This window comes from Bos grunniens, chromosome 19 (assembly GCF_055505025.1).
Source record: "Bos grunniens cultivar Pamir isolate PY7600 chromosome 19, Bosgru_T2T1.0, whole genome shotgun sequence".
In the NCBI taxonomy this organism is placed as follows: domain Eukaryota; kingdom Metazoa; phylum Chordata; class Mammalia; order Artiodactyla; family Bovidae; genus Bos; species Bos grunniens.
In genome coordinates, this window is record NC_141183.1 from 55,254,714 (window position 1) to 55,276,860 (window position 22,147).

A 22,147-nucleotide genomic window follows, 5' to 3' on the forward strand; every position below is an offset into this window, starting at 1 on the left:
CTTCTTTATGGTGTAATTCTCATATCTGTACATGACTGCTGGAGAAACCATAGCCTTGACTAGATGGACCTTTGTCAGCAAAGTGATATCTCTGCTTTCTAATCGCTATCTAGGTTTGTCATAGCTTTTCTTTTAAGGAGCAAGCATCTTGTAATTTCAGGGCTGCAATTACCATCCGCAGAGATTCTGGAGTCCAAGAAAATAAAAAACTCAGGTCTACCCGAGTCCAAAGTCCAGAATCCTTGTTTCATCCCATGCAATCCTGACAGTTCCCAAGAGCCAGGCAGTACTCACTAGTGGCATCCCTCTGTTCTTTCGAGAAAAAATGTACCCACAGACAAGTTCTCTCCATCCACAGCCAGATTCCCCAGCATCAGAAATGTCTGTGCTTTGGCTTAATGCTGTTGGGCCCGTTCTCACCCCTCAGCCTGGCTGATCAGAAAACAACAAGTCCAAGGAGAAGCTGGTGGCCTCACCTGTGGGAGAAGCCAAGCACCCACTGGCCACCGCAAAACAACGGTCCCGCCAGCATGATAGCTCCCCCATAGCGGGCCCTCTGCTTTGCTCAGACCAGAGACAGAAGAGGAGCAGGGCTGGATGCAACAGGAGGCCACAGACCCCACACCTCACTCTCCTCTCGTCCTTCCCTTCTCCAGAGCAGCTGTGCGCCACGCTCAACACCTAGACCTGCCTGAGCCCCTTTCAGCTCCGGAAAAGGCCCTGCTGCCCAGCTTCGCCTGCCCAGAGAGCCTCTCCGTCCTCAAGAGCTTCTCCTGCAGGGTGGACACAGCTCCTTTATCCTGACTTCAGGGGAAAGATGGGACCCACTTACGGAAATGCTTCTGGTAACTGAATACATTCTCCTAGCTCCCCATTCTGAAACGGAAAAACCACAATTTTCCACCGTTGGAGACGCCTCCAGTGTCTGGCACAGCCCTGCCCTCTGACACAGAGGGCCCCCTCATCCCACGCTATTTACTGAGCACAGACTAGAGCCCAGCACTGGGACTGTTGGGGGGCTGCACAGAGTGAGGAAACAGACTCTGCCCTACCGTCTACTCAGGGCAGAGAGGCTACATGTAAATGTAGGCAAATCTGACTTGTTTCCCCAATAAACCAAGATCCCTCCTCTTTCGTACTTCCTTATGGGTTCTTCCAGCTCCTGGTTTGTCTTTTTGAGATGATCTGCAGTTATTCTTGGAGAAGACAATGGCAACCCACTCCAGTACTCTCGCCTGGAAAATCCCATGGACGGAGGAGCCTGGTAGGCTGCAGTCCATGGGGTCGCTAAGAGTCAGACACGATTGAGTGACTTCACTTTCACTTTTCACTTTCATGCATTGGAGAAGGAAATGGCAACCCACTCCAGTGTTCTTGCCTGGAGAATCCCAGGGACCAGGGAGCCTGGTGGGCTGCCGTCTATGAGGTCGCACAGAGTCAGACACGACTGAAGCGACTTAGCAGCAGCAGCAGCAGCAGTTATTCTACTTTTTTACTCTTTTGTTCTTGGCTCATGCTCCCCAACCCCACTCTAAAACTTCAGCTACAAGTAAGGAAGGATCTTGTCTGTTTCATTCAGCCTGTACCCTCGGCTCCCAGCTCAGCGCCTGGCATTCAGAAGATTGGGTGAATGAATCAACGTGCAATGTACGATGTGCGAGGCTGCAGATGAGATGCCTTCTGGATCTAACGAGGAGGAATGACTGTTCCCCTGCAGCAAACGGTTCTACGACATGCTACTTTTTAAGACTGAAATCATTTTTGCTTTTACGGGTTTTCCTTTCCTCTTTACATTGAGTCAATTAACATCTTCCCACCCCTTAATATTTGCAATAAATTCAAAAACCTGAAGACCAAGCTTATTAGACACAGGAAAGAAAACCTAAATGAGGATGTGGAAAGCTCTCTCAAGAGGCTAAATAAGCTCAATAAACAGGTTAGTGGATCAATATACATATATATCTTAATAAACATCAGGTAAATGATACTGGGACAATTTCCAGACAGTATCTTCTATTCCTTCTCGGCCGAAAAAAAAGTTTACTTATTAAAACAAGTTTAAAGAGTTCATCAGCAGGGTCCAACCAGAAGAATTCTCTTTTGGTCTGTATCAGTTCAATGTTTTCCATCAAAGCTAGAGCAGCCGAAGTCAGTTTCACAAACTCAAGGCATCAGGGTAGTCGAACTGAACTCAAGGTATGTGCCACTGAAAACTATGCAAAACTCAATCTTCATCTGCAGGCAAAAAGGATCCAGGGAAGACTTTCAATTTGCATTATCCCCAAGGAGACTGGAAGAACTGAGTGGTAAACCCACCCACGGGACAGATGAGAGAGACAGGTGTTGGTGGGGGAGGAGGTGGTAGTGGGCAACTGCTGAAGAGCACTGGAAAGGCAACTCTAGCAGCTGAACCTGGGTCTTATTGCTGTTCAGTGGCTCAGTCATGTCCAGTTCTTTGCAACCCCATGGACTGCAGCATGCCAGCCTTACCTGTCCTTCACTATCTCCTGGAGTTTGCTCAAACTCATGTCTATTGAGTTGATGATTCCATCCAAACATCTCATCCTCTGTCTCCCCCTTCTCCTCCTGCCCTCAATCTTTCCCAGCATCAGGATTTTTTTTCAACGAGTCAGCTCTTTGCATCAGGTGGCTGAAGTACTGGAGCTTCAGCTAGTCTTTGCAATGAATATTCAGGGTTGATTTCCTTTAGGACTGACTGCCTGCGTCTTAAGAGGATGAAACTAACAGCAGCTCATCTTTCTACTGTTTATCACGCGCTTGGTTTCGGCAGGATGCTAAGAACTATGTATGTCTCAGTTCAATTATGAATCATGACAATCCCGGGTGGTTTAAGCACCATCCTCATTCCCATCCTGCAGATAAAGTAACTGAGGTAGAAAGAAGTTAAATGGCTTGCTCAGAGCTAATAAACAGATGAGCTGGGATTTGACACCAGCCAGTCTGCGTATTAAAAAGAAAAAAAAATCTATGCCCTTATTACCAGGCAATATGCAAAACCAGGAGGCTGGCAAACTCTGGCTTCGAGCCCAATCCAGCAGCCTTTTGTTGTTTGTAAATAAAGTTTTATTGGAACACAGCCACAACCATTCGTTTTCATACCATCTATGACTGCTGTCACTCCTGCTACAATGGCAGAGTGGAGTGCTTGTGAGAGACCATCTGGGCCACAAAACCGAAAACAGTTATTATCTGGTCCTGCTCAGAAAAAATATGCCAACCCCTACTCTACACAGTACTGATTCTCAACGTTTCCACCTAAGAGCTCCTTACCAGGAGTGAAGTCAGGAAAATCCCGAGACGGCCCAGAACGACGGAGGACAGAGCCTATCGCAGCCAGCAGCTATCCTGAAATGTCTCCAAGTCTCAGGGTTTTTCAAAAACAATTATGCAAATTTTGCAGTTCATGCCATAATATTTGTTCTAACATAATATATGTTTTAAACAAACAACCATAAAGTCACAACCAGCTTCCTGGAAGATGTGCCACAGACACCCCACGGCCCAGCTCACCGCTGGCCACCGCGCCCACAGCCCTGAGGGAGATGGCCAGCCCAGCAGCCGCGCTGGAGCCACAAGCCCAGGCCTCCTGGCCGGGCTCGGGTCTGCACTCGGGGTCCACTGTCGTCTGTCTGCAGCTCTGAGCAAGTCGTTCATACTCTTCCGAGCTTCCTGTCCTGGCTTCCAAACGGGGACAGGCTTCCCTCCCCACAGGGCCACTGGGACAATTCTGTCAAAAGGCACATGGAAAGTCTGGGCGAACTGCAATCTCTGAATCAGAACAAATGCCAGCTTAGCTGGAATGGAGACCCATGGCATCAATAAATCCTCCTTTTTGCTATTAAAACACATCTATCAATAAAGGAAATAGGGTATTCCTTTCTATTTTCTATTGAAGTATAGTTGATTTATAATGTGCTATTACTACTGCTGCTAAGTCACTTCAGTTGTGTCCGACTCTGTGCGACTCCATAGATGGCAGCCCACCAGGCCCCGCCGTCCCTGGGATTCTCCAGGCAAGAACACTGGAGTGGGTTGCCATTTCCTTCTCCAATGCATGAAAGTGAAAAGTGAAAGTGAAGTCGCTCAGTCATGTCTGACTCTTAGCGACCCCATGGACTGCAGCCCACCAGGCTCCTCCGTCCATGGATTTTCCAGGCAAGAGTACTGGAGTGGGGTGCTACTGCTTCTGGTATACAGCAAAGTGATGCAGTTTTATATATACACACATACACACACACACATACACACACACACACACACACACACACACACATATGTATATGTATATGGGCTTCCCTGATAGCTCAGTTGGTAAAGAATCCACCTGCAATGAAGGGGACCCTGTTCGATTCCTGGGTCGGGAAGATCTGCTGGAGAAGGGATAGACTACCCACTCCAGTATTCTTGGGCTTCCCTTGTGGCTCAGCTGGTAAAGAATCTGCCTGCAATGTGGGAGACCTGAGTTCAATCCCATGGTTGGGAAGATCCCCTGGAGAAGGGAAAGGCTACCCACTTCAGTATTCTGGCCTGGAGAATTCCATGGACTGGAGGTCCATGGGGTCACAAAGAGTCAGACATGATTGAGCAACTTTCACACACACACACATATGTATTCACATCCACACACACACATATGTGTTCTTTTCCATTATGGTTTATCACAAGTCATCGGATATAGTTCCCTGTTCTATACAACAGGACCTTGTTGTTCATCCATCCTATAGATGACAGTTCGTATCTTCTAGTCCAAACGACCAATCCAACCCTCCCCTGCCCCCTTCCCCTTAGCACCACAAGTCTATGCTCTATGTCTGAGTCTGTTTCTGTTGAGATTCCATATATAAGTGATAGTGTATGATATCTGTCTTTCCCTTTGTGATTTATTTCACTGATAATTTCTAGCTCTATCCATGCAGCTGCAAACGGCATTACTCCACTCCTTTCTATGGCTGAGAAGTATTCCGCTGTGTTCATGCACCACGTCTTCCTTACCCATTCACCTGTCAACGGACACTTATGTTGTTTCCATGTCTTGGCTACTGTAAATAGTGCGGCTATGAACACAGGGGTGCACGTATCTTTTTGAATGATTGCTGTCTCACGATATATGCCCAGGAGTGGGACTGCTGAGTCCTAAGGCAACTCTAGTCTTTAAAGGAGCCTCCATACTGTTTTCCATGGTGGCTACACCAATTTACATTTGGAGTCATCTTTTTTTAAAGAGAAAACCTTTTTGTTGTTGTTGTTATTTTAATACCAGAATCAGCAAACTGCTTCACCAACCTCTCCTGCAGTTCCCCAAGAACGCTGATAAGAAGGTCAGCAAGGCCGCCTCTGATCGCTCCATACTCTTACTTATACTTCCTGAAGGGAAAAGCACCTTAAACGGTTTTTTTCAAGCAATAACACTCTACAAACAATAAGCAAGTCTGAAAATATTTACCTCTGCTGCCAATTACAAAAAGACCATTAGCAACCTCAACAACCAAAAATCTCTAATTTACAACTAATCCGATTCCACAAATTACATCCTCCATGACAGACCACCTAAAAAACGACTTCCTGTAAACAAACCATTCTGCTGTTTTGTTTTGAATATAATTAAATCCTTATTTTGCTCTTTAACTACAAGAAACTCACTTTTTTGCTACAAAGGGCAGAAATTTTTATTTTCAAAAGACACAGAAATACTCCCCAAGTATTTCAGATGAGCCGCCCTTGCCTGGGGCTGTGGGTCTGTCTGTCTGTCCTGCCGTCCTCAGGCCACTTACTATACTTGCTGACCTGTGTGGACTCCTGCCCGCAGTGGCTGAATTAAGGAGTGCAGGCTGTAAACAGTTCAAAGTAAGTGTTCTGGAACATACAGGAAGGAATACTTAAATCTGCTGGAGGTGATCAAAAGTTTCATGCCTTTGGAGTTTCAGGCCAAGGGTCTCAACTTCTCCAACCTCCCATTTATTTAGGGCGAATGATTTATTCTGAGCTCTTGAAAAATCTTTCAGTCCTAGGCAAACCAGGACGGTTGGTCACCCTACCCTTTTCAGCCCTGTTCTTCTCCTAACAATCAGGAATCCATCCATAATATTCATTGTCTGCCTGCTGTGTGTTATTTTCCATCTGTGTCCACCCCACCAACGCCCAACCATTGCACTTTGCAAGGGGTAATCATCAACCTTTCACAGTAAGGGCCCCTCTGCCCAGATTCTTCCACCCTGGAAACATCCTGGTCACACAAACATCCCATGAAGAAGAAAAGACCATCACCCTGGCTGCAGAAGGTATGCGGACTTGAAGCAAATCAAATCCCACTCTGCCAACAACTCGACTCTAGGAAGACAATACAGAGTGGAGAAAAAATGGAAAACGCACATACAAATTCAATCTATCAAATCTATTTATTTTATGCAAAGTTTTCCCGCTGCTTATTAATGCCAGCTTTCCCTCTACCATTTAATCTCTGCTTCCATTTCATTCTTGGAGGCCTGTGATTATTCTAATTCAGCATTTGGATGACTTCATTTCCGCTCAAGTACACCCAGGTCAACTTGGATAGAAAAGAAAGAGGAGGAGAAGAAAAATAATCAGCTAAAAGCTATTAAATATCAGCCGTATGCCTCATGATTGGTTTTAAAGGCAGCAATGAGGTTAGCAACAGTCAGAAACTCACCCCTTCTGCCTCTGCCTGCATATTAACATTTTTTCTGGGGCTCTCACTCTCACGGCTTCGAATGTAAATAAAGTACTGATGGGCGGCCCATTTTCAGCTAATTCACAAATACCAAGTTTGAATACACGGAGCTGTAAAAATTTAGAGGGTGGTAACCTGACAAATCCAGCCGTTCTACAGAGAGACTAATTCTCAGAGAACAAAGGAAACAGGGGGGAAAAAAGAGGGAGAAGAGAAAGAAAGAAAAAAGAAAAGCATACGCAACCCATGTCATGGAGTATCCTATTGGTGGGCCAAGGGGTGGGCAGGAATCTCCGTATCAGTGTTCACTCCACAGAACAATGGGATCCGATTTCTATGCCAAGTCTAAATGAACTGAGCTTTCTCCTCCGTAAGAACCACTCCTTGCACCCACTGGCACAAGCTTGAACCGTGATTTCTCAGACACTTTCAGTTCCCACTGAAGTACGTCCAGGGGGAGAGAGGCTTCTTTCTCATGCTAACAACTCCATTGTAAGTGACATCTTCAAGCTGCCAGGAGGGCTCTGGGAAGGTGAGCTGGAGGAGCCTTTAAACCCCTTCTCCCGAGGCTCATTAACTCCTTCCTGCCCAAGGGCTCTCCAGCCCCTGCTTTTCCTCTTCCAGGCCCCCTATAAAAACCTAGTGATGCTAAACCACACTGGAAAACACGGTACAAACACACAGCCAGAAAGTTTGCACCTTCTTCCTCTACCTACTACGCATACACGTGATCAGCATAATCTCAAAGTTTTCCCAGCTTGTGATCCAAAAGGCATCCTATTTTTCTATTTGTATATTTTAAAACACTGTTAACCGAGCAATAATAATGTCTGATGCATTTGCCTAACAACAGCTGGCTATATTTTATCCACTAAAAGGGAAATGGGAAGTTTTCCTAGAAACCCACTCATCTATTTCAGGAGCTCCTTTTTTTAAGCAGGGGAAAAAAAAAAAGAGGATTTAGGAGAAGTGAGGTTGGGGTGCTCAATCAATCTGCTTCTAACTCAACCTCCTCCATGGGCTGCAGCCGAAATGGAGGAAGAAGTTCACCAGGAGAACAGAAAGCTGCTTGGCAAGAGGGTTCACCTGCAAAGCCCAAGGCTCATGTTACTTGTGGGCTCTGTTTGCCATCACCTGGCCCAGGAGGCTCAGGCCCGCAGATGAGGCAGAACTCCCCTGTTTGCCAACTGTGACTTTCTGCCCTCAGCAGCTCTGCCAGGGGTCACAGGGCAAATAAAGTCCCCTACCCCATATGACACACCTCCAAAGGGAGAGACTGACACAAACCAGCCAGAGATTTAATAAAACACCAGGACAGTGTTGGCCTTGTTCTGAGCTGTTACAGGAAGAAAATTTAAACACACAAGTAGCCTTCAGCATGGCTGGTCAGGGAGGAAAGAGCAAACGGCCCTTCCTGGTGCACTCTGGAGCTCCAAGTCAAGGTCCGAGGGACGCCATGGCCCTCCAGAGTGAAGGCCCGCAGGTGACAGGCGAGCCCGGCACGCCGAACATCACTTTCCAGTGAGTCCGTGTGTGCAAACCACTTCAGAAGACGCTGGCCTCGTGGGGGCCGTGAAGCCCACAAAGGACAGACAGGACTTTTGTTTTCCAGGCCTGGTCGGAAAGAACCGCACACCTCCCAGAGCTCTGTGTATCTATGGCTTGCCTTAGGAAGCAATAAAATCACAGTCCACTTTCAGGAACACAGTGGCTTCCTTATTTATTTTCGCACAGATCTCCTGCCTTTCCCATTTCAAAGGCTTTATGATATTTTCATTCTAGGTCCTTCTCTCCTCACACACACACAGCATCAACAGGAACATCTTTGCAGTGGCCGGGGGTGCCCGCGTCGTGCCTGCATGTAAAACCTGGAGACAGAAGAGACGAGGCAGACCCCACACGAGTGGAATCGATGAGATCTCATTACATTAAGCAGACAATTCCTTCTTGTTCTCCATGTTCCCCCTGCCAAAGTTTTCTAGCACCATTCTCTAAGTCAAGCTAACTTCCCTGAGGGCTCGAAGGCCCCTCTCGGTCTCATTTCCATGGGGCTTGCCTTCAGTGAGACAGAGGAGGACTTTACAGACCTCCTTCGCGGGGCCTCGTCCTCCCATCGGCCACGGTCAGGGGCTGGCCCAGCAAAGGGTTAAAGCCCTCACGTCAAACCCGCACTCTCGGGCGCTGGCCCAGAAGGGACATGGGAACCAGGGCAGCCAGCGATAAAGGCCGGATTGTAGCAGCCCACTGAATTGGAAATGACTTGTAGGTCTAATGAAACAGAACTTTGGCAGTAAAACAGAATGAAAGGAATGAGACAATAAAAGGCTGGAACAAAGGGTGCAGAGTCGGTTCAGCTTAGCAAAATAAGCTCACTTTGTTGGTGGGGAAAGCCAAAGCCGATTAGGATAAACCAATGACTAAGCGTAAGTCTTCCAAACTAATTACACAGTTCACCATGTGAAGTATAATTGGGAGCCTCCAGATGCGGGCTGCTCTGCTTTCAGAGAGTTATATAAAGTGAGAATTACCTAGCGAGCCTGCACCGAGCAGCCCTCTCATTGAGGTGAACGGCTGAGAGGTGCACAACGGCTCCATCCAGGACGAAGCCGAGAATTCGTTAAGTTTAAAGGCCTCTTTTTGATCTCCCAAATCATATAAGTGAGAATTTTAGAAACCGGTACTTGAAGGAGGGGCCTAAAGGGGAGAAGGAGGAAGCTCTGGTACACGGAGTGGCTTTGATCCCAGGGCTTTTTAATAATCGCCACGCCGGGCTCATCCGCACGGCCGTGGCGGGGGAACAGCGCCCAACAGCCCGATGGATGGTCGGGGTTTGTGTGCGTGTATCGAGAGCATCACTTATATGCCATTTTTCTGAGTGGTCTACATACATCATTCTCGCCGGCAAGAAATCGTCAGCACAGATAGCATCCACTAGGAAACCTGAAGCAGTAAAATAAATTACCGGAGACCAACATTCCTGACAAATGAACCTTCTCCCTCTGAGGGTGGGGGCTGCTCCGTGGTAAAGTGGGAGATGAGGTTTTATAAACGTTGAACTCGGGTGAAAATGAGTGAGTCTGCAGGCTGCACGACCGTGGACAACTTACTGACCTCTCCCAACATCAGCCTCCTCATCTGCAGAAGAGATGTCCCACCACCTCACTTGACATCCCTGAGAACCAGCTTTTTAATGCATTAAAAACTCAGCACAAAGCACATGGCCCTCTAATCCAGAAACATCAGAACACAGTAAAGAAGTTCACCCTAACATCTCAACCTCACAAATTCTGCATCTTCCTTCATTCAGATCTAGCACAGGTAATAAGAAATTGGAAATAGTTTACAGTTTTCCCAGACCTTCCTCAAAGGATGAAGATCCCAGTTTATAAATGGTAGCTTTTTCCAAATAGAGAATCCCTTCATCGCCCCTGGATCCTGAAGTGCACAAATTAACTCTACCACCGTTACAGCTGTTTTGTTGGCCATTAGTACATCATGCTCATTACTACTGATAACATCTTGTCTTGGTTACAGTCTATAGACACCACAGATACCTATCTATCTATCTACCTATGTAAGTTAACTTAAACACTTTCTAAATTATTCAATTTTCCAAGCTTGAAACCAACCTTAGGAATAATTGAGTACAGAGGCTGGCAAATCATGGCCCATGGGCCAAATGGGGCCCCAAACTTGTTTTCATAAATAAAGTTTTATTGGAACAAAGCCACGCAATGGTTTGTGTGTTGGCTACAGCTGCATTCTCTGTACAATGCAAGTGAGTAGCTGTAACAGAGCCAAAACTATTTACAAGTTTACAAGTAAAATCCTTTACAAGTTTTGTACGCCCTTCCCTGGGATGGGAAGCTGAGGCCAGGAAAGCACGGGCCTGTTAAGGTGCCGCAGTGGCGTCCTCATGCGGCCATGCCCAGTATGAGGGTCTGGGGTACCTCTTCTTACTTTACTCCAACGAGGGGGCAGAATAACTACCCAGGGGGTGAGAATGGCACCAAAGTCAGCAGGGTCCTTATGCCGCGACTGCACAGTCTCATCTTAAATACAGATAAGTAGCAACGCCCCTAACCTGGGGGTGGGGTTGTAAATCTCTGGGAAGCAAGTGGGAGAAAAGCACCAAAGGCAATTACAAGCCTCCAACTCGAGTTATTTCAAGCTCTGGGTGTACAGTCCTGCACCCACTCCGCTTATAGTAAAGACACATTCAGCCCTCCCGAGCTCAGCCCCAGGACAGCCACCTTCCCCACCCTGATTGCCACCTGAAATAAATAGCCGAACAGCTGCCACCTCAGGAAAGACGGGAAGAGGCAGCACCAAGAGGCCTGACAACGAGCGAAAACTGCAAAGAAGGCGGGAAACTCTGGGCGGAGGCTGCGGAGAGGCGGGAGGCTCTGGACTGGGAGGAAGGAGGGCGTGCACTGTGCCTGTCACACAGCCTGGTTCACCTGGGTGACCTCCGCTGAGACTTCACCCCCCTGACCTGTGCTGTCCACCCCTGCAAATGGGCTGCTGGGGACACCCGGATCCGCTGTGTGGAAGCAAGGAGGCTGTGCAGGCCCAGGTCCCCGGCACTGCCCCTGGGCACCCAAAGGGGACACCATCTCTGCCTCTCCTGGGCATCCTCCCTGCCCTAAGTCTATCTCACGGGTCGGTAAGCAGTTGAAACAGGGCCTAGAGTTTGGGTTCTGTTATTAGACAAGCCTAGAGGGGAAGTCTGTGACCTTTCAGGAGGCTGTGACCTTGAGACAAAGATACAGTGCCACCAAGGCTCTACTTAACAATCTACAAAATGGGCAGGGCCCCCACCAGCACCCCAGAGAAGAATTAAGTGAGATAATAAGGTAAGTCAATGGCCTGGCCCAAGGAAGAAAGAAAGGGGAAGTTCTAGTCGCTCAGTCATGTCCAACTCTTTGCAACTCCATGGACTATAGCCTGCCAGGCTCCTCTGTCTATGGAATTCTCTAAGCAAGCCTACTAGAGTGGGTTGCCATTCCCTTCTCCAGGGGAGCTTCCAGACCCAGGGATCAAACCTGGGTCTCCTGCATTACAGAGAGATTCTTTACCATCTGAGCCACCAGGGAAGCCTGACCTGGCCCATATTCAACACTTAACACGCACTCACTAAATTATTCATTAAATTACACCTTCCTAATGTGCAGTTAGGAGAAGGCAATGGCACCCCACTCCAGTACTCTTGCTGGAAAATCCCATGGACGGAGGAGCCTGGTAGGCTGCAGCCCATGGAGTCGCTAAGAGTCAGGCATGGCAGAGTGACTTCACTTTCACTTTTCACTTTCATGCACTGGAGAAGGAAATGGCAACCCACTCCAGTGTTCTTGCCTGGAGAATCCCAGGGACGGGGGAGCCTAGTGGGCTGCCGTCTATGGGGTCGCACAGAGTGGGACACGACTGACACGACTTAGCAGCGGCAGCAGCAGCAATGTGCAGTTAACCAACCGAAAAGATCCCCGAACAACCTGACAGTGGGGAGTGTGCACAGGTGTGTGAGCAAACCTTATGCAAGTGTGTGCGTGTGTCTTTTCCGTTTCCCTCAGTCTGTCAATTTACTGTTACTCCTTTCACAGGTGCAGGGCTCACTCATGGCCCTTGAGGCCCAGCAGCAGGGTCTCCCCTTCTGGGATCCTTCTGCACTCAAGTGAATTATACCAGAATCCTGAGAGGCAGTGGGCCCTACCCTAGGGAACACACAAGTCACACCAGCCACCAGCCAAACAAGGAACAGGCTCCTGTGAATACAGACTCAGCTAACCCGCAGAGCACACTGACGCACCAGGCTACTAACACATGAGTGTACAGAGCGTGAGGGCTGGGATATGCTCAAAGGCCTCCTTAGTCCTTCGATAAAACACTTGGTAGGTTTATGTATCCTGCTGGAATCCGCAGGTATTACTGCAAAACTAACTGAGCGGCTTTGGACCTGGTGAGTGCCAAGTCAGGGAAGACAGTCTGTGGCCGTCTGCAGACAAGAGGACGCGGTTCCCAGAGCAGGGACGGCCGCTGCTGCGGGTTCGCCGCTTCCTGCCACCAGCCCACGGACTGAGTCACAGCGCTAAGTGCTAATGAAGGACAACGGAAAGCAGAGCGAGAGAGAAAGGAGAAAGAGAAGGAGAGACCAGCGCCGGGCATGTGTGGAGATGTGGCAAGTACGAGCCTGTTCGGGATATTCTAACAGCCCATCTGGGCAGCATCAACTTTCCTGACACCCGCAAATTGGCCCATGAGATTCCAAGGCAGGTTATGGCTCGAAAAAGAAATCCCACTTCATGTTTGCAAACACTACCCCCCAGCCTGGTTTTAAAGGCGGAAACGGTAGCAACGAGGGCCGGCACTCCAGAGCCTTCCATTACGCAAGCTGTGTTTGTCTCATTAAATTATTTCCAATCTCTCTCCCTGGGCAGGGCGGGGCTGGGGGATGGACCCATCCCCATCGGCACTCTCAATCAGTCCTGAAGAGCAGCGAGACAACGGACATCAGCACACTCAGCTATTCTTTATCCCGCCAGAATGAATCAGCCCCCAACTGGCAATGCCAGACAGTGCCGTGGGGAAGGAGCCTTTCATAACCGACCCGGAAGGGCAGCTGAGTGCCACTCGGAAAGCAAGGCTGGGCGGGAGGAGGCTGGGTTCTGGGAAGCATGGTCTCCCATCCATGCAGAAACAGATGAACGCCAGAAACAGGAAAATCTCCCGCTCTGAGGCTAACCAGGAGTCAAAGCCTGCCTCCCAAAGAGGAGTCCATGACAGGCCTCTCCCGGAGATGGGCCCCCAGCTGGCCATCACTGCGGGCAAGGAACGAAAGCACAGAACTTTCAGGCCGGCCGGCGGGCAGCCGTGCCTTTCTGCCACCCAGGGCACGCGTGACGGGTGTCATGGGGGAAACGAATGACCGAGCTTAGGACGGTGTCTTCCAGGACCCTGGGCAGGCAGGCCTCTGCACTCCCGCCCTGTGGCGGGGGCGGGGGCACACGACACAGGCCTGTGCAGAAGCAGCCCGTCGCACCTGTGGACCCAGGACCAGGCCCACAGCTGCTCAAAGACACAGAGGCTGCGGGCCTGCACACCCACTCACCCGCCAGCCTCCTGGGACACACGAGCCCGCGGGGGGCGCCGCACGACAGCCAGCAAGGCTTGGCGCCCCCCAAGCCACCCTGTGGGGGCCAGGGGGAAACAGTCCCCCGAGGAACGGGGCCCCCTCAGGAAGAACCCACCCTCCAAGGCCGTGCCTCCCCGCCAAGCAGAAAAGGGCCGAATGAATCACCCACAGTTACACACCCTGTCTGTCTGTCTGACTCACGCATTCTCACACTCGGTTTCCTGACTCCTCTGGGGCCTCCTGAGTCGCTCCGGGCCCAATCCCCCGGCACAGCCCAGGGGATGATCGCACTCCTGTCTCCTGGACATCCTGACAGGTTCGCGCCCAGCATCTTTCCTGGGTTTCCTCAGGCATTTGACAGGGGAGGAGCGTTCAGCCCCCAGGGAGCCTCTTCTCTCAGTGCATCCTCCAGAAAGGCCCAGAACGAAGCCCAGTGCCGACAGAGACCAGCTTCTGCGGGAGCTCCTGCCCTGTGACTCCCAGCTCAGAGTCCCTTCTCTAGCCGGCGCTGCCCCTGTCAGCTCCCAGCCCAGGCCCCACACGACCAGCTAAGGCCGGTGAAACCACACTCAAAGGCCGCTCTGTCTGTTCCTGTCGGCGCACAGGGCTCCGTGCCCACCACAAGCCAGGCTCTTCCATCTCGGCTCCTGCCGAATCCCATTCACATCTCGACAGCCAAGTCCAAGGACAAGGCTCTGGAGGAGACGGTTGTGGCAAAGGCAGGGGCCACAGCAGCCACTCTGAAGGACAGAGGAGGCTGCCCCAGCCCCACACGCCCCTTACCTTGCCGAACTGCTCGAAATACTGCTTCACATCTTCCACCACGGTGTTCGCAGACAGTCCTCCTACAAAGATTTTCTTTGTTCTTGTGACCATCTGCAAGAAACGACAAGAGGAAGACGGGTTAACTTGGTTATCTGAAGCCACACTCACCGAGCTGTTGAACAAGCCTCTCTGCATACTTCTCCAGAGAGGAAGGCGATGTGAGGACTATCTCAGCTGCTCAGAGCAGGCCCTTCAGACGTCTCAGGATGCCAGAGACAGTCACGAGGAATACCTTAGGCCTTCAGGCCGCAACCTGAAAGCTGGCATTTCATGCAGATGGAGAGTGGACTTCAAAGCCTCACTGGCCATAACACACAGCTTCATTGTGATGTGAAGTCACACGTCAGAGCTATTTTAAACCGAAGAGACGCGAACAAAGGAGAACTATGTGCATAAAGACATGCTGCCCAGAAAGTACCCACAGAATGTGTCAGTAAGAAACTCACATGTAATTCAAAACTCTGTGCAGACTGCCTGCACGGAGCCATTCCGGGTGCTGGCTTGTGTCTGCCAACAGGACAGGCACTGGGAGGGTCAGCCCCCCGTGCCCACCCCCAGGGCTCCTGTCCCTCGGGGTTTCTCACCAGTCCCCTTGACGTGTCCTACACTCAGTCAAGCCCAGCTGGTCCCCAGGCCTCCCCACCTCTGTCCACGCAGGTTCTCCTTGGGAGACCTCTCCACGCCAAGGTATCCTTGGCATGGGTACCTCCCATGCCAAGCTGACTACCCTCCAAGACGCAACGCTCTTCTCCAAAATGCCAAATACCTATATGGCCGCCCCACCCAGAAGCTGCGTCTCTCACTTCTGAGCCCCCTAACGCCGTGCCCCTCTGCCTCTCACACACTCGCTACTTTCCACTTGGTGCTAAAGTGAGTGATAATCCTGCCCTCCTTACCTCCTCCCCCAGACCGTCTCCTGACTCCTCTCAGGATGCCCTGCAGTTCAAATACAGGGCCAGGCACACAGAAGCCCACAACTGCAGTTTGCTGGATACAAAAACAAATGAACTTCTGAATGGTCCCCCTTCAAAATCCCACCAGTCCCAAAGCAAAAGGAGGCGGAAGGTCAGTGATGTCAGCTCTTCAGAGCGGGACCAAAAACCTTACACGGAAGAGTGAAAGACGACAAAATGAATGTTATTCTGAAAACTAAGTTAGGCTACGTGGGTTTGGGGGTTGTTTTGTTTGTTTGGTTTCTCTTTAACATCAAATTAAAAAAATGTAAAACTCAGTGGACACAGGATCTCCCCAGTCTAGTCACACACAATAAAAACACAACATCTTAACTCAATGGGTAGACTCTTGTCACACACACACACATACACACATCAAATCATCACACTGGAGGGCTTCCCTGGGGGCTCAGGGGTAAAGAATCCGCCTGCCAAGGCAGGAGACACAGGTTCAATCCCTGATCCAGGAAGATCCCACACGCTGCAGAGCAACTAAGCCTGTGCGCCACAACGATTGATCCCGCGCTCTAGAGCCTGGGGCTTGCAACTTCTGCGGCCCGAGCGTCCTGGAGGTGTGCTCTGCAACGAGAAGCCTCCACAGTGAGAAGCCCGAGCGCCACAGCTACACGGGAGCCCCTGCTCTCTGCAACTAGAGAGAAGCCTGCGCAACAACGGAGACTCGGCACAGCCAAACATTAAATAAACAAAAGCATTTTTAAAAAATCGTCACATTGTGCACTTTAAGTATCTCACCATTTTATTTGTTAATTATACTTCCATCAAGCCGGGGAGGGAAAAAATGTTTGAAGAGAACATACAAAGAAAACCAAGACTGAAATCCAAAACCAAATCAATGAGAGGAATCTGAGAATATTAAAAGAAATGCCACCCACCACATCACACATGTGTATGAAAAGTCAATGCAGGACATCTGAGTCTGGGGGGCGTGGCTGCCTGGACCACTTATCACCTAGTCTCCGGATACATCTGCGGAGACAAGGAACCAACAACCCCGCCCAACAGTTGAGACACAGCCCTCAAGACATACCATGCGAAGGAGTGTGAAAGGCGCTGGGGACCCGGCTTCTGAGTCTCAGTCTGAGTGGGACCACAGACAGCACCCACTCCAGGCTGGGGTCTGCGCGATGCACGGCGGTCCTCTACCAGAGCTCCCAACTAACCCTGAACCCTCCAGGATCTGCGGGCCGGGCGGCCCTGACGGGGAGGCTCCCTGACCCCAGGCCCTCACACTTCAGCTCAGTGGCTCCCAGACGGGACCCAGGCCACCAGAGCCCGCGGACCAAGCCCAACCCGGAACACCCCCGGAGCGGACGTCCTTCACCGTCTCGGGGACATATGGCCTGATGACTCTCATATGTCTCACTGCTGGGGACTGCCAGGCAGTGGTTAGCACGTGTGTTTAAAATCATCCTTTACTATTTTTTTCATCTTTTTCAGATGAACAGGAAATTAGATGAGACACTGTACGTGAAGACATTCTATGAAGATCCCACCAGTGTCCACACCACTGAGCTCCTCTGGCCAACAGGCAGGCACCTTATCTAGCTCCTTGTTCCTCTCCTTCCTTGTCTCCCTGCTTATCCATCAATTCCCCTGGGGGGGTCAAGGTCACCTTCACAGTGAAGCTCCACCAGGCCCTCACCTCATTTAAATCTCTCTCTACACTCCCTAATCACCAAATTTTACTAACCTAACTTTCCCAATGCATTCGTTCAACAGATAATACTACGAGCAAAGTGCTAGAACGTACATTCTAATGTAATATGGAGTTTAATCCACTTTAAAATGGAGATATAATAATTAGCCTACCACACAAGATTTCTGTTAAATTGAATAACATATGCCAAAGTGTCTACTGGGACACCTCAGAGATGCTAAATACATGGTCCCTGTACCTGAATTCAAAGTCAGTTACTAAATCCATCCTTCAAGCTCAGAACAAACAGGCAGTGGAAAGAAATCTTTTATCCAACACTTTGATAAATCAACCCTTGTTGCCCCATTCTCTTCCACTATCATTTCAAAAGCACTTTCCAGCATCTCCACGTGGTTTCAGATTGGCAAAGATGCCCAACAGTTTCATTTTATATTTTTCATTCCTTTTTTTTTTTTTAACCTCCAGCAAAGCAATTAAATATCTATAAAGAAACACTAATGTGATCTACAAACATGCACTCGTGGAGTTCTCAAAGCGACTCTGGAGAGACATTTCGTGAAACGAACCCCATGGTCTCATTCAGACATGGTGTGGAGCCAGGTGGGTGTAGACAGCTGGCCCTATTTCTATTCCAGTCGTTCACACGGACCAACATGTGTTCATTCTAAATAACAGAAGTCAACAGCACGTTCATTCCCCAGTAACTGCTGAGACAAGAAGGTCCCCTCTGACACCCTCTACCATTGCCCTACGGCCATAAACCTGCCAGGACAGAGCCCTAAATACTGGGGAAGACACCCAGTTATAAATCTACACAGTCCCAAAACAGTCTTTAAAATACTTTATTTTTAAAACAAGGATGAGAAATTCTAAGCCCCAGACAATGAGCCAAAGTGTTCAAGTGACTAAAACATCCTCTCCAGGAACCAGCTCAGCTGCAGAGATGGGTTCCACTCTTCAGCAAACACTGAAAGGAGACCGATGTAATCAAAACCTTCCGAAAGTGAAGAGGCCAGTGGAAAGACGGGCAACCCTTGGTCAGCTGCTCGCCGACGTCGCGGCTTCAGGAGGGGAGTGCAGCAGTGGCGGGGAGCTCTGCAGGCGACCCCTCCCGCCAGGGGTGCTGCGGGAAATGGGAGCGCTTCATTTTGTCAGTTCTGGGGGCGTCACTGCCACACGGGCTGCTCGCTGCCCCATGATCTGCACTCCGGAGAGGGACGCAGAGGGCAGCGGAGGGTGCTGGAGTCACACGCTCTCCTGTTTCTCTCCCACCTCGACGACTGCTCAGCACAGCAGGAAGAGGGCTGGGTGGAGATGTGGCATCCAGCGTTTCCGGGCACTCTTAAAGAAGGAAGGTCCTCAAATCCCCATCAGTACTGTCCAGGTTTCACTTCTATGTATGCGTGTTCTTGCGTGTGTGTGTGTACATGCCTTGGGGGGTAGCTCTCTATTCCCCATCCTTGAGTCTTGGCTTCTATTTACCCCAGGAACCATGCAGCACCCCCAGATCTTTAACTCTCTTCTGCCTTTGGAAACAGCGAGCAGGCCTGGTAACTCGCTGGCCCCTGACTCTCTAGTCCTTGGTATTATAAAAAGTCCTCTCTGCAAAAGGGAATCCTCTTACACTGTTGGTGGGAATGCAAACTAGTACAGCCACTATGGAGAACAGTGTGGAGATTCCTTAAAAAACTGGAAATAGAACTGCCTTATGATCCAGCAATCCCACTGCTGGGCATACTGAGGAAACCAGAATTGAAAGAGACACACGTACCCCAGTGTTCATCGCAGCACTGTTTATAATAGCCAGGACATGGAAGCAACCTAGATGTCCATTGTAGAAGAATGGATAAGAAAGCTGTGGTACATATACACAATGGAGTATTACTCAGCCTTTAAAAAGAATACATTTGAATAAGTTCTAATGAGGTGGATGAAACTGGAGCCTATTATACAGAGTGAAGTAAGCCAGAAAGAAAAATACCAATACAGTATACTAATGCATAAATATGGAATTTAGAAAGAAGGTAATGATAACCCTGTATGCGAGACAGCAAAAGAGACACAGATGTAAAGAACAGACTTTTGGACTATGGGGGAGAAGGCGAGGGTGGGATGCTTTGAAAGAATAGCATTGATACATGTATATTATCATATGTGAAATAGATCACCAGTCCAGGTTCAATGCATGAGACAGGGTACTCAGGGCTGGTGCACTGGGATGACCCTGAGGGATGGGATGGGGAGGGAGTGGGGTTCAGGATGGGGAACACTCATACACCCATGGCTGATTCATGTCAATGTATGGCAAAAACCACCACAATATTGTAAAGTAATTAGCCTCCAATTAAAATAAATTAATTAATTAGAAAAGTCCTCTGCACACAGAGGAGGGACCCACTTGTGCTTCTTTCCTGTGCTAGGCCCTTCAGGTAGCTGTTTTCCAACCCACAGCCTTCACACTGACACACACAGTGCACCTTGATGGAGAGAGCCGCCCATCTGCACAAGACAGAGCTCAGCCTGAAACCCTCCAGGAGACGGATCTGAAACGTCCTTGCCTTGGCACTTTTGGCGGAAGGGCCGAAGAAAACGCTTCGGGTATGTGAATGCTTTTCACTCTGAGAGACACGAGATACCCACCCACAGCGAGAGCCCTGCAGCCTTGGGGACAGCCCCTCCTCCAATAGATGCCTCCTTTTAGGGTCCAGGGCCACATTCTGGGAAGTGTTGTGTGTGTGTGTGTGTGTGTGTGTGTGTGTGTAGCACAGAAAGGGGGTGGGGAGGGTTCAGGCTCTCACAATTCACTGCTGCAAAGTTTTGCATCAAGACCCATAATTTAACTAAACACCACCGCTCTCCACGCACCTCTTGGCTCAACAAAGAAAACCCCAGCATCCATTCCAGTTTGGAAAATTGCTGTTTACACATACGAACTGGCCAAAGCCAGCTGCTAACTAGGGCTGCAAAGGACACGCCACCTTCCTGCCTCTAACCAGAGAGCTGACTTTTTTTTTAAAGTTTCAAAAACTCTCTTTTGAAAAATGTGTTTCCATCTGAAATGGTCACTCGGAGTGGAGCCACTGGTTTTATTTTTATAAAATCTAATAAAGCAGGGGTGTGTGTGTGTGTGTGTGTGTGTGTGTGTACTCAGAGCAGAGGGTGGGGCTGTTAGAATCTTTTCTGATGAGTTTGAAGGGGAAATTTAACTCCACCAGCACTGGCCCAAGATATTAGCTGTCACCCAAGAAAACAACGAAAAAACAACAAATATTTGTGATCCTAATAAAAGCATGGAAAGGCAGAAAATAGCTCAGGAGAGTCTGAAACGGGTGCGAGAGAGGCCCAGGGAAATTAAGTCAGCTCTTGCCATAACCATGTTCCTGAAAAGAGTTCACATTCCCCTTAGTGAAAAGCACAAGACATCTCCACCACCCAAGCACATGGCCTCTCTGCAGATGTTCTCCCATTTGAGGGAACCCCGAGCTTGTAGGAGCCCCCAGAGGACACTAGAATGCTAGCAGTGGGTGGGCTTCTGCAAATCTGACTGCCCATTATCGCCATTATACAGATGAAAAAATCAAGTCCCAGCAAGGTGACTCACGTGCTAGTTAAAGGCAAGACAGAGAGACAAGAGAGAACTGGTATGCTGGCAGACACCATGCGATTTCATATGAGATTCTAAATTTGGTGAATACCTTGTTCTTCAGAACCTGGGATAAGACTGTATGGTATCATCAACTCTGCATCTGAGAACGAAGCCGGACTGACCTTCTATGGTAAAGAACTCCAGGTGGGCTGACTGAGGTCACAGGAGTCCCGCGCCCCATGGCCCCATCCTCCAGAGTGTTTCCTCTTAGAGGCCTGCCCTCGACAATTCCCAGGTTCTCCCGATACTTTCTTCCATTCCTCCCTTCTCCCTGTAAACGACCACCCTCGCCAACCACTAACACCTCCACTCCCACCACCATCACCATCACTTCTGAATCCAAAGGCAAAACTCACGTAACACACAGATTCAGAACACGAGTCCGGAACTTAATCTTCTCCAGAAATTTCTAGGCTCATTTGTGGAGAAGAGACTACATTGGTGTGCTGGGTCCATTGAAATTCATGTCCACCTAGAACCTCAGAATGTGATCTTATCTAGAAAGAGGATCTTGCAGCTGGCAAAATTCGTAAAGGGTCTTGAGATGAAAGCACCTGGGTGGAGCTGTTGCTGTCCTTCACTCTTAAGTCACGTCCAGCTCTTTGCAATCCATGGACTGCAGCACAGCAGGCTTCCCTGGCCTTTGCTCTCTCCTTCCCGGAGTTTGCTCATATTCATGTTCACTGAGTCAATGATGCCATCCAACCATCTCATCCTCTGTCTTCCCCTTCTCCTCTTGCCCTCAATCTTTCCTAGCATCAGGGTCTTTTCCAATGAGTTGGCTCTTTGCATCAGGTGGCCAAAGAATAGTCCTTCCAATGAATATTCAAGACATTTTTTTTTAGGATGGACTGGTTGGATCTCCTTGCAGTCCAGGGGACTCTCAAGAGTCTTCTCCAGCATCACAATTCAAAAGCATCAATTCTTTGGCACTCAGCCTTCTTTATGGTCCAACTCTCACATCTGTACATGACAACTGGAAAAACCATAGGTTGACAAGATGGACCTTTATCCTATAGGATGGGCCCTAATCCAATGAGGAGTCCTGATTAGAGGAGGAAAAGGGTCTCACACACATACACACGGGTACATACACATACAAACCAGAAGATGGTCGTATGAAGACAGAGGCAGAGATGGGAGACATGTGTCCACGAGCCGAGGAATGCCGGCGGCTCTGAGAAGCTATGAGAGAGGTAACGAACGG

General features: G+C 49.3%; 1 protein-coding gene across 26 annotated transcripts in view; it reads right to left on the reverse strand.

Annotated features, from left to right (window-relative positions):
- Positions 1–22,147, reverse strand: part of MSI2 (musashi RNA binding protein 2) — a 406,318-nt gene that overhangs the window by 247,209 nt on the left and 136,962 nt on the right. For all 26 annotated transcript variants that reach the window (XR_015148343.1, XR_015148342.1, XM_086360855.1 and 23 more), the window contains one exon: positions 14,622–14,714. Coding sequence is in view for 24 of the 26 variants with exons in the window: in XM_086360855.1 (XP_086216981.1) it covers positions 14,622–14,714 (93 nt within the window). In the remaining 2 variants the exon portion in view is untranslated. The remainder of the gene's footprint in view (positions 1–14,621; positions 14,715–22,147) is intronic.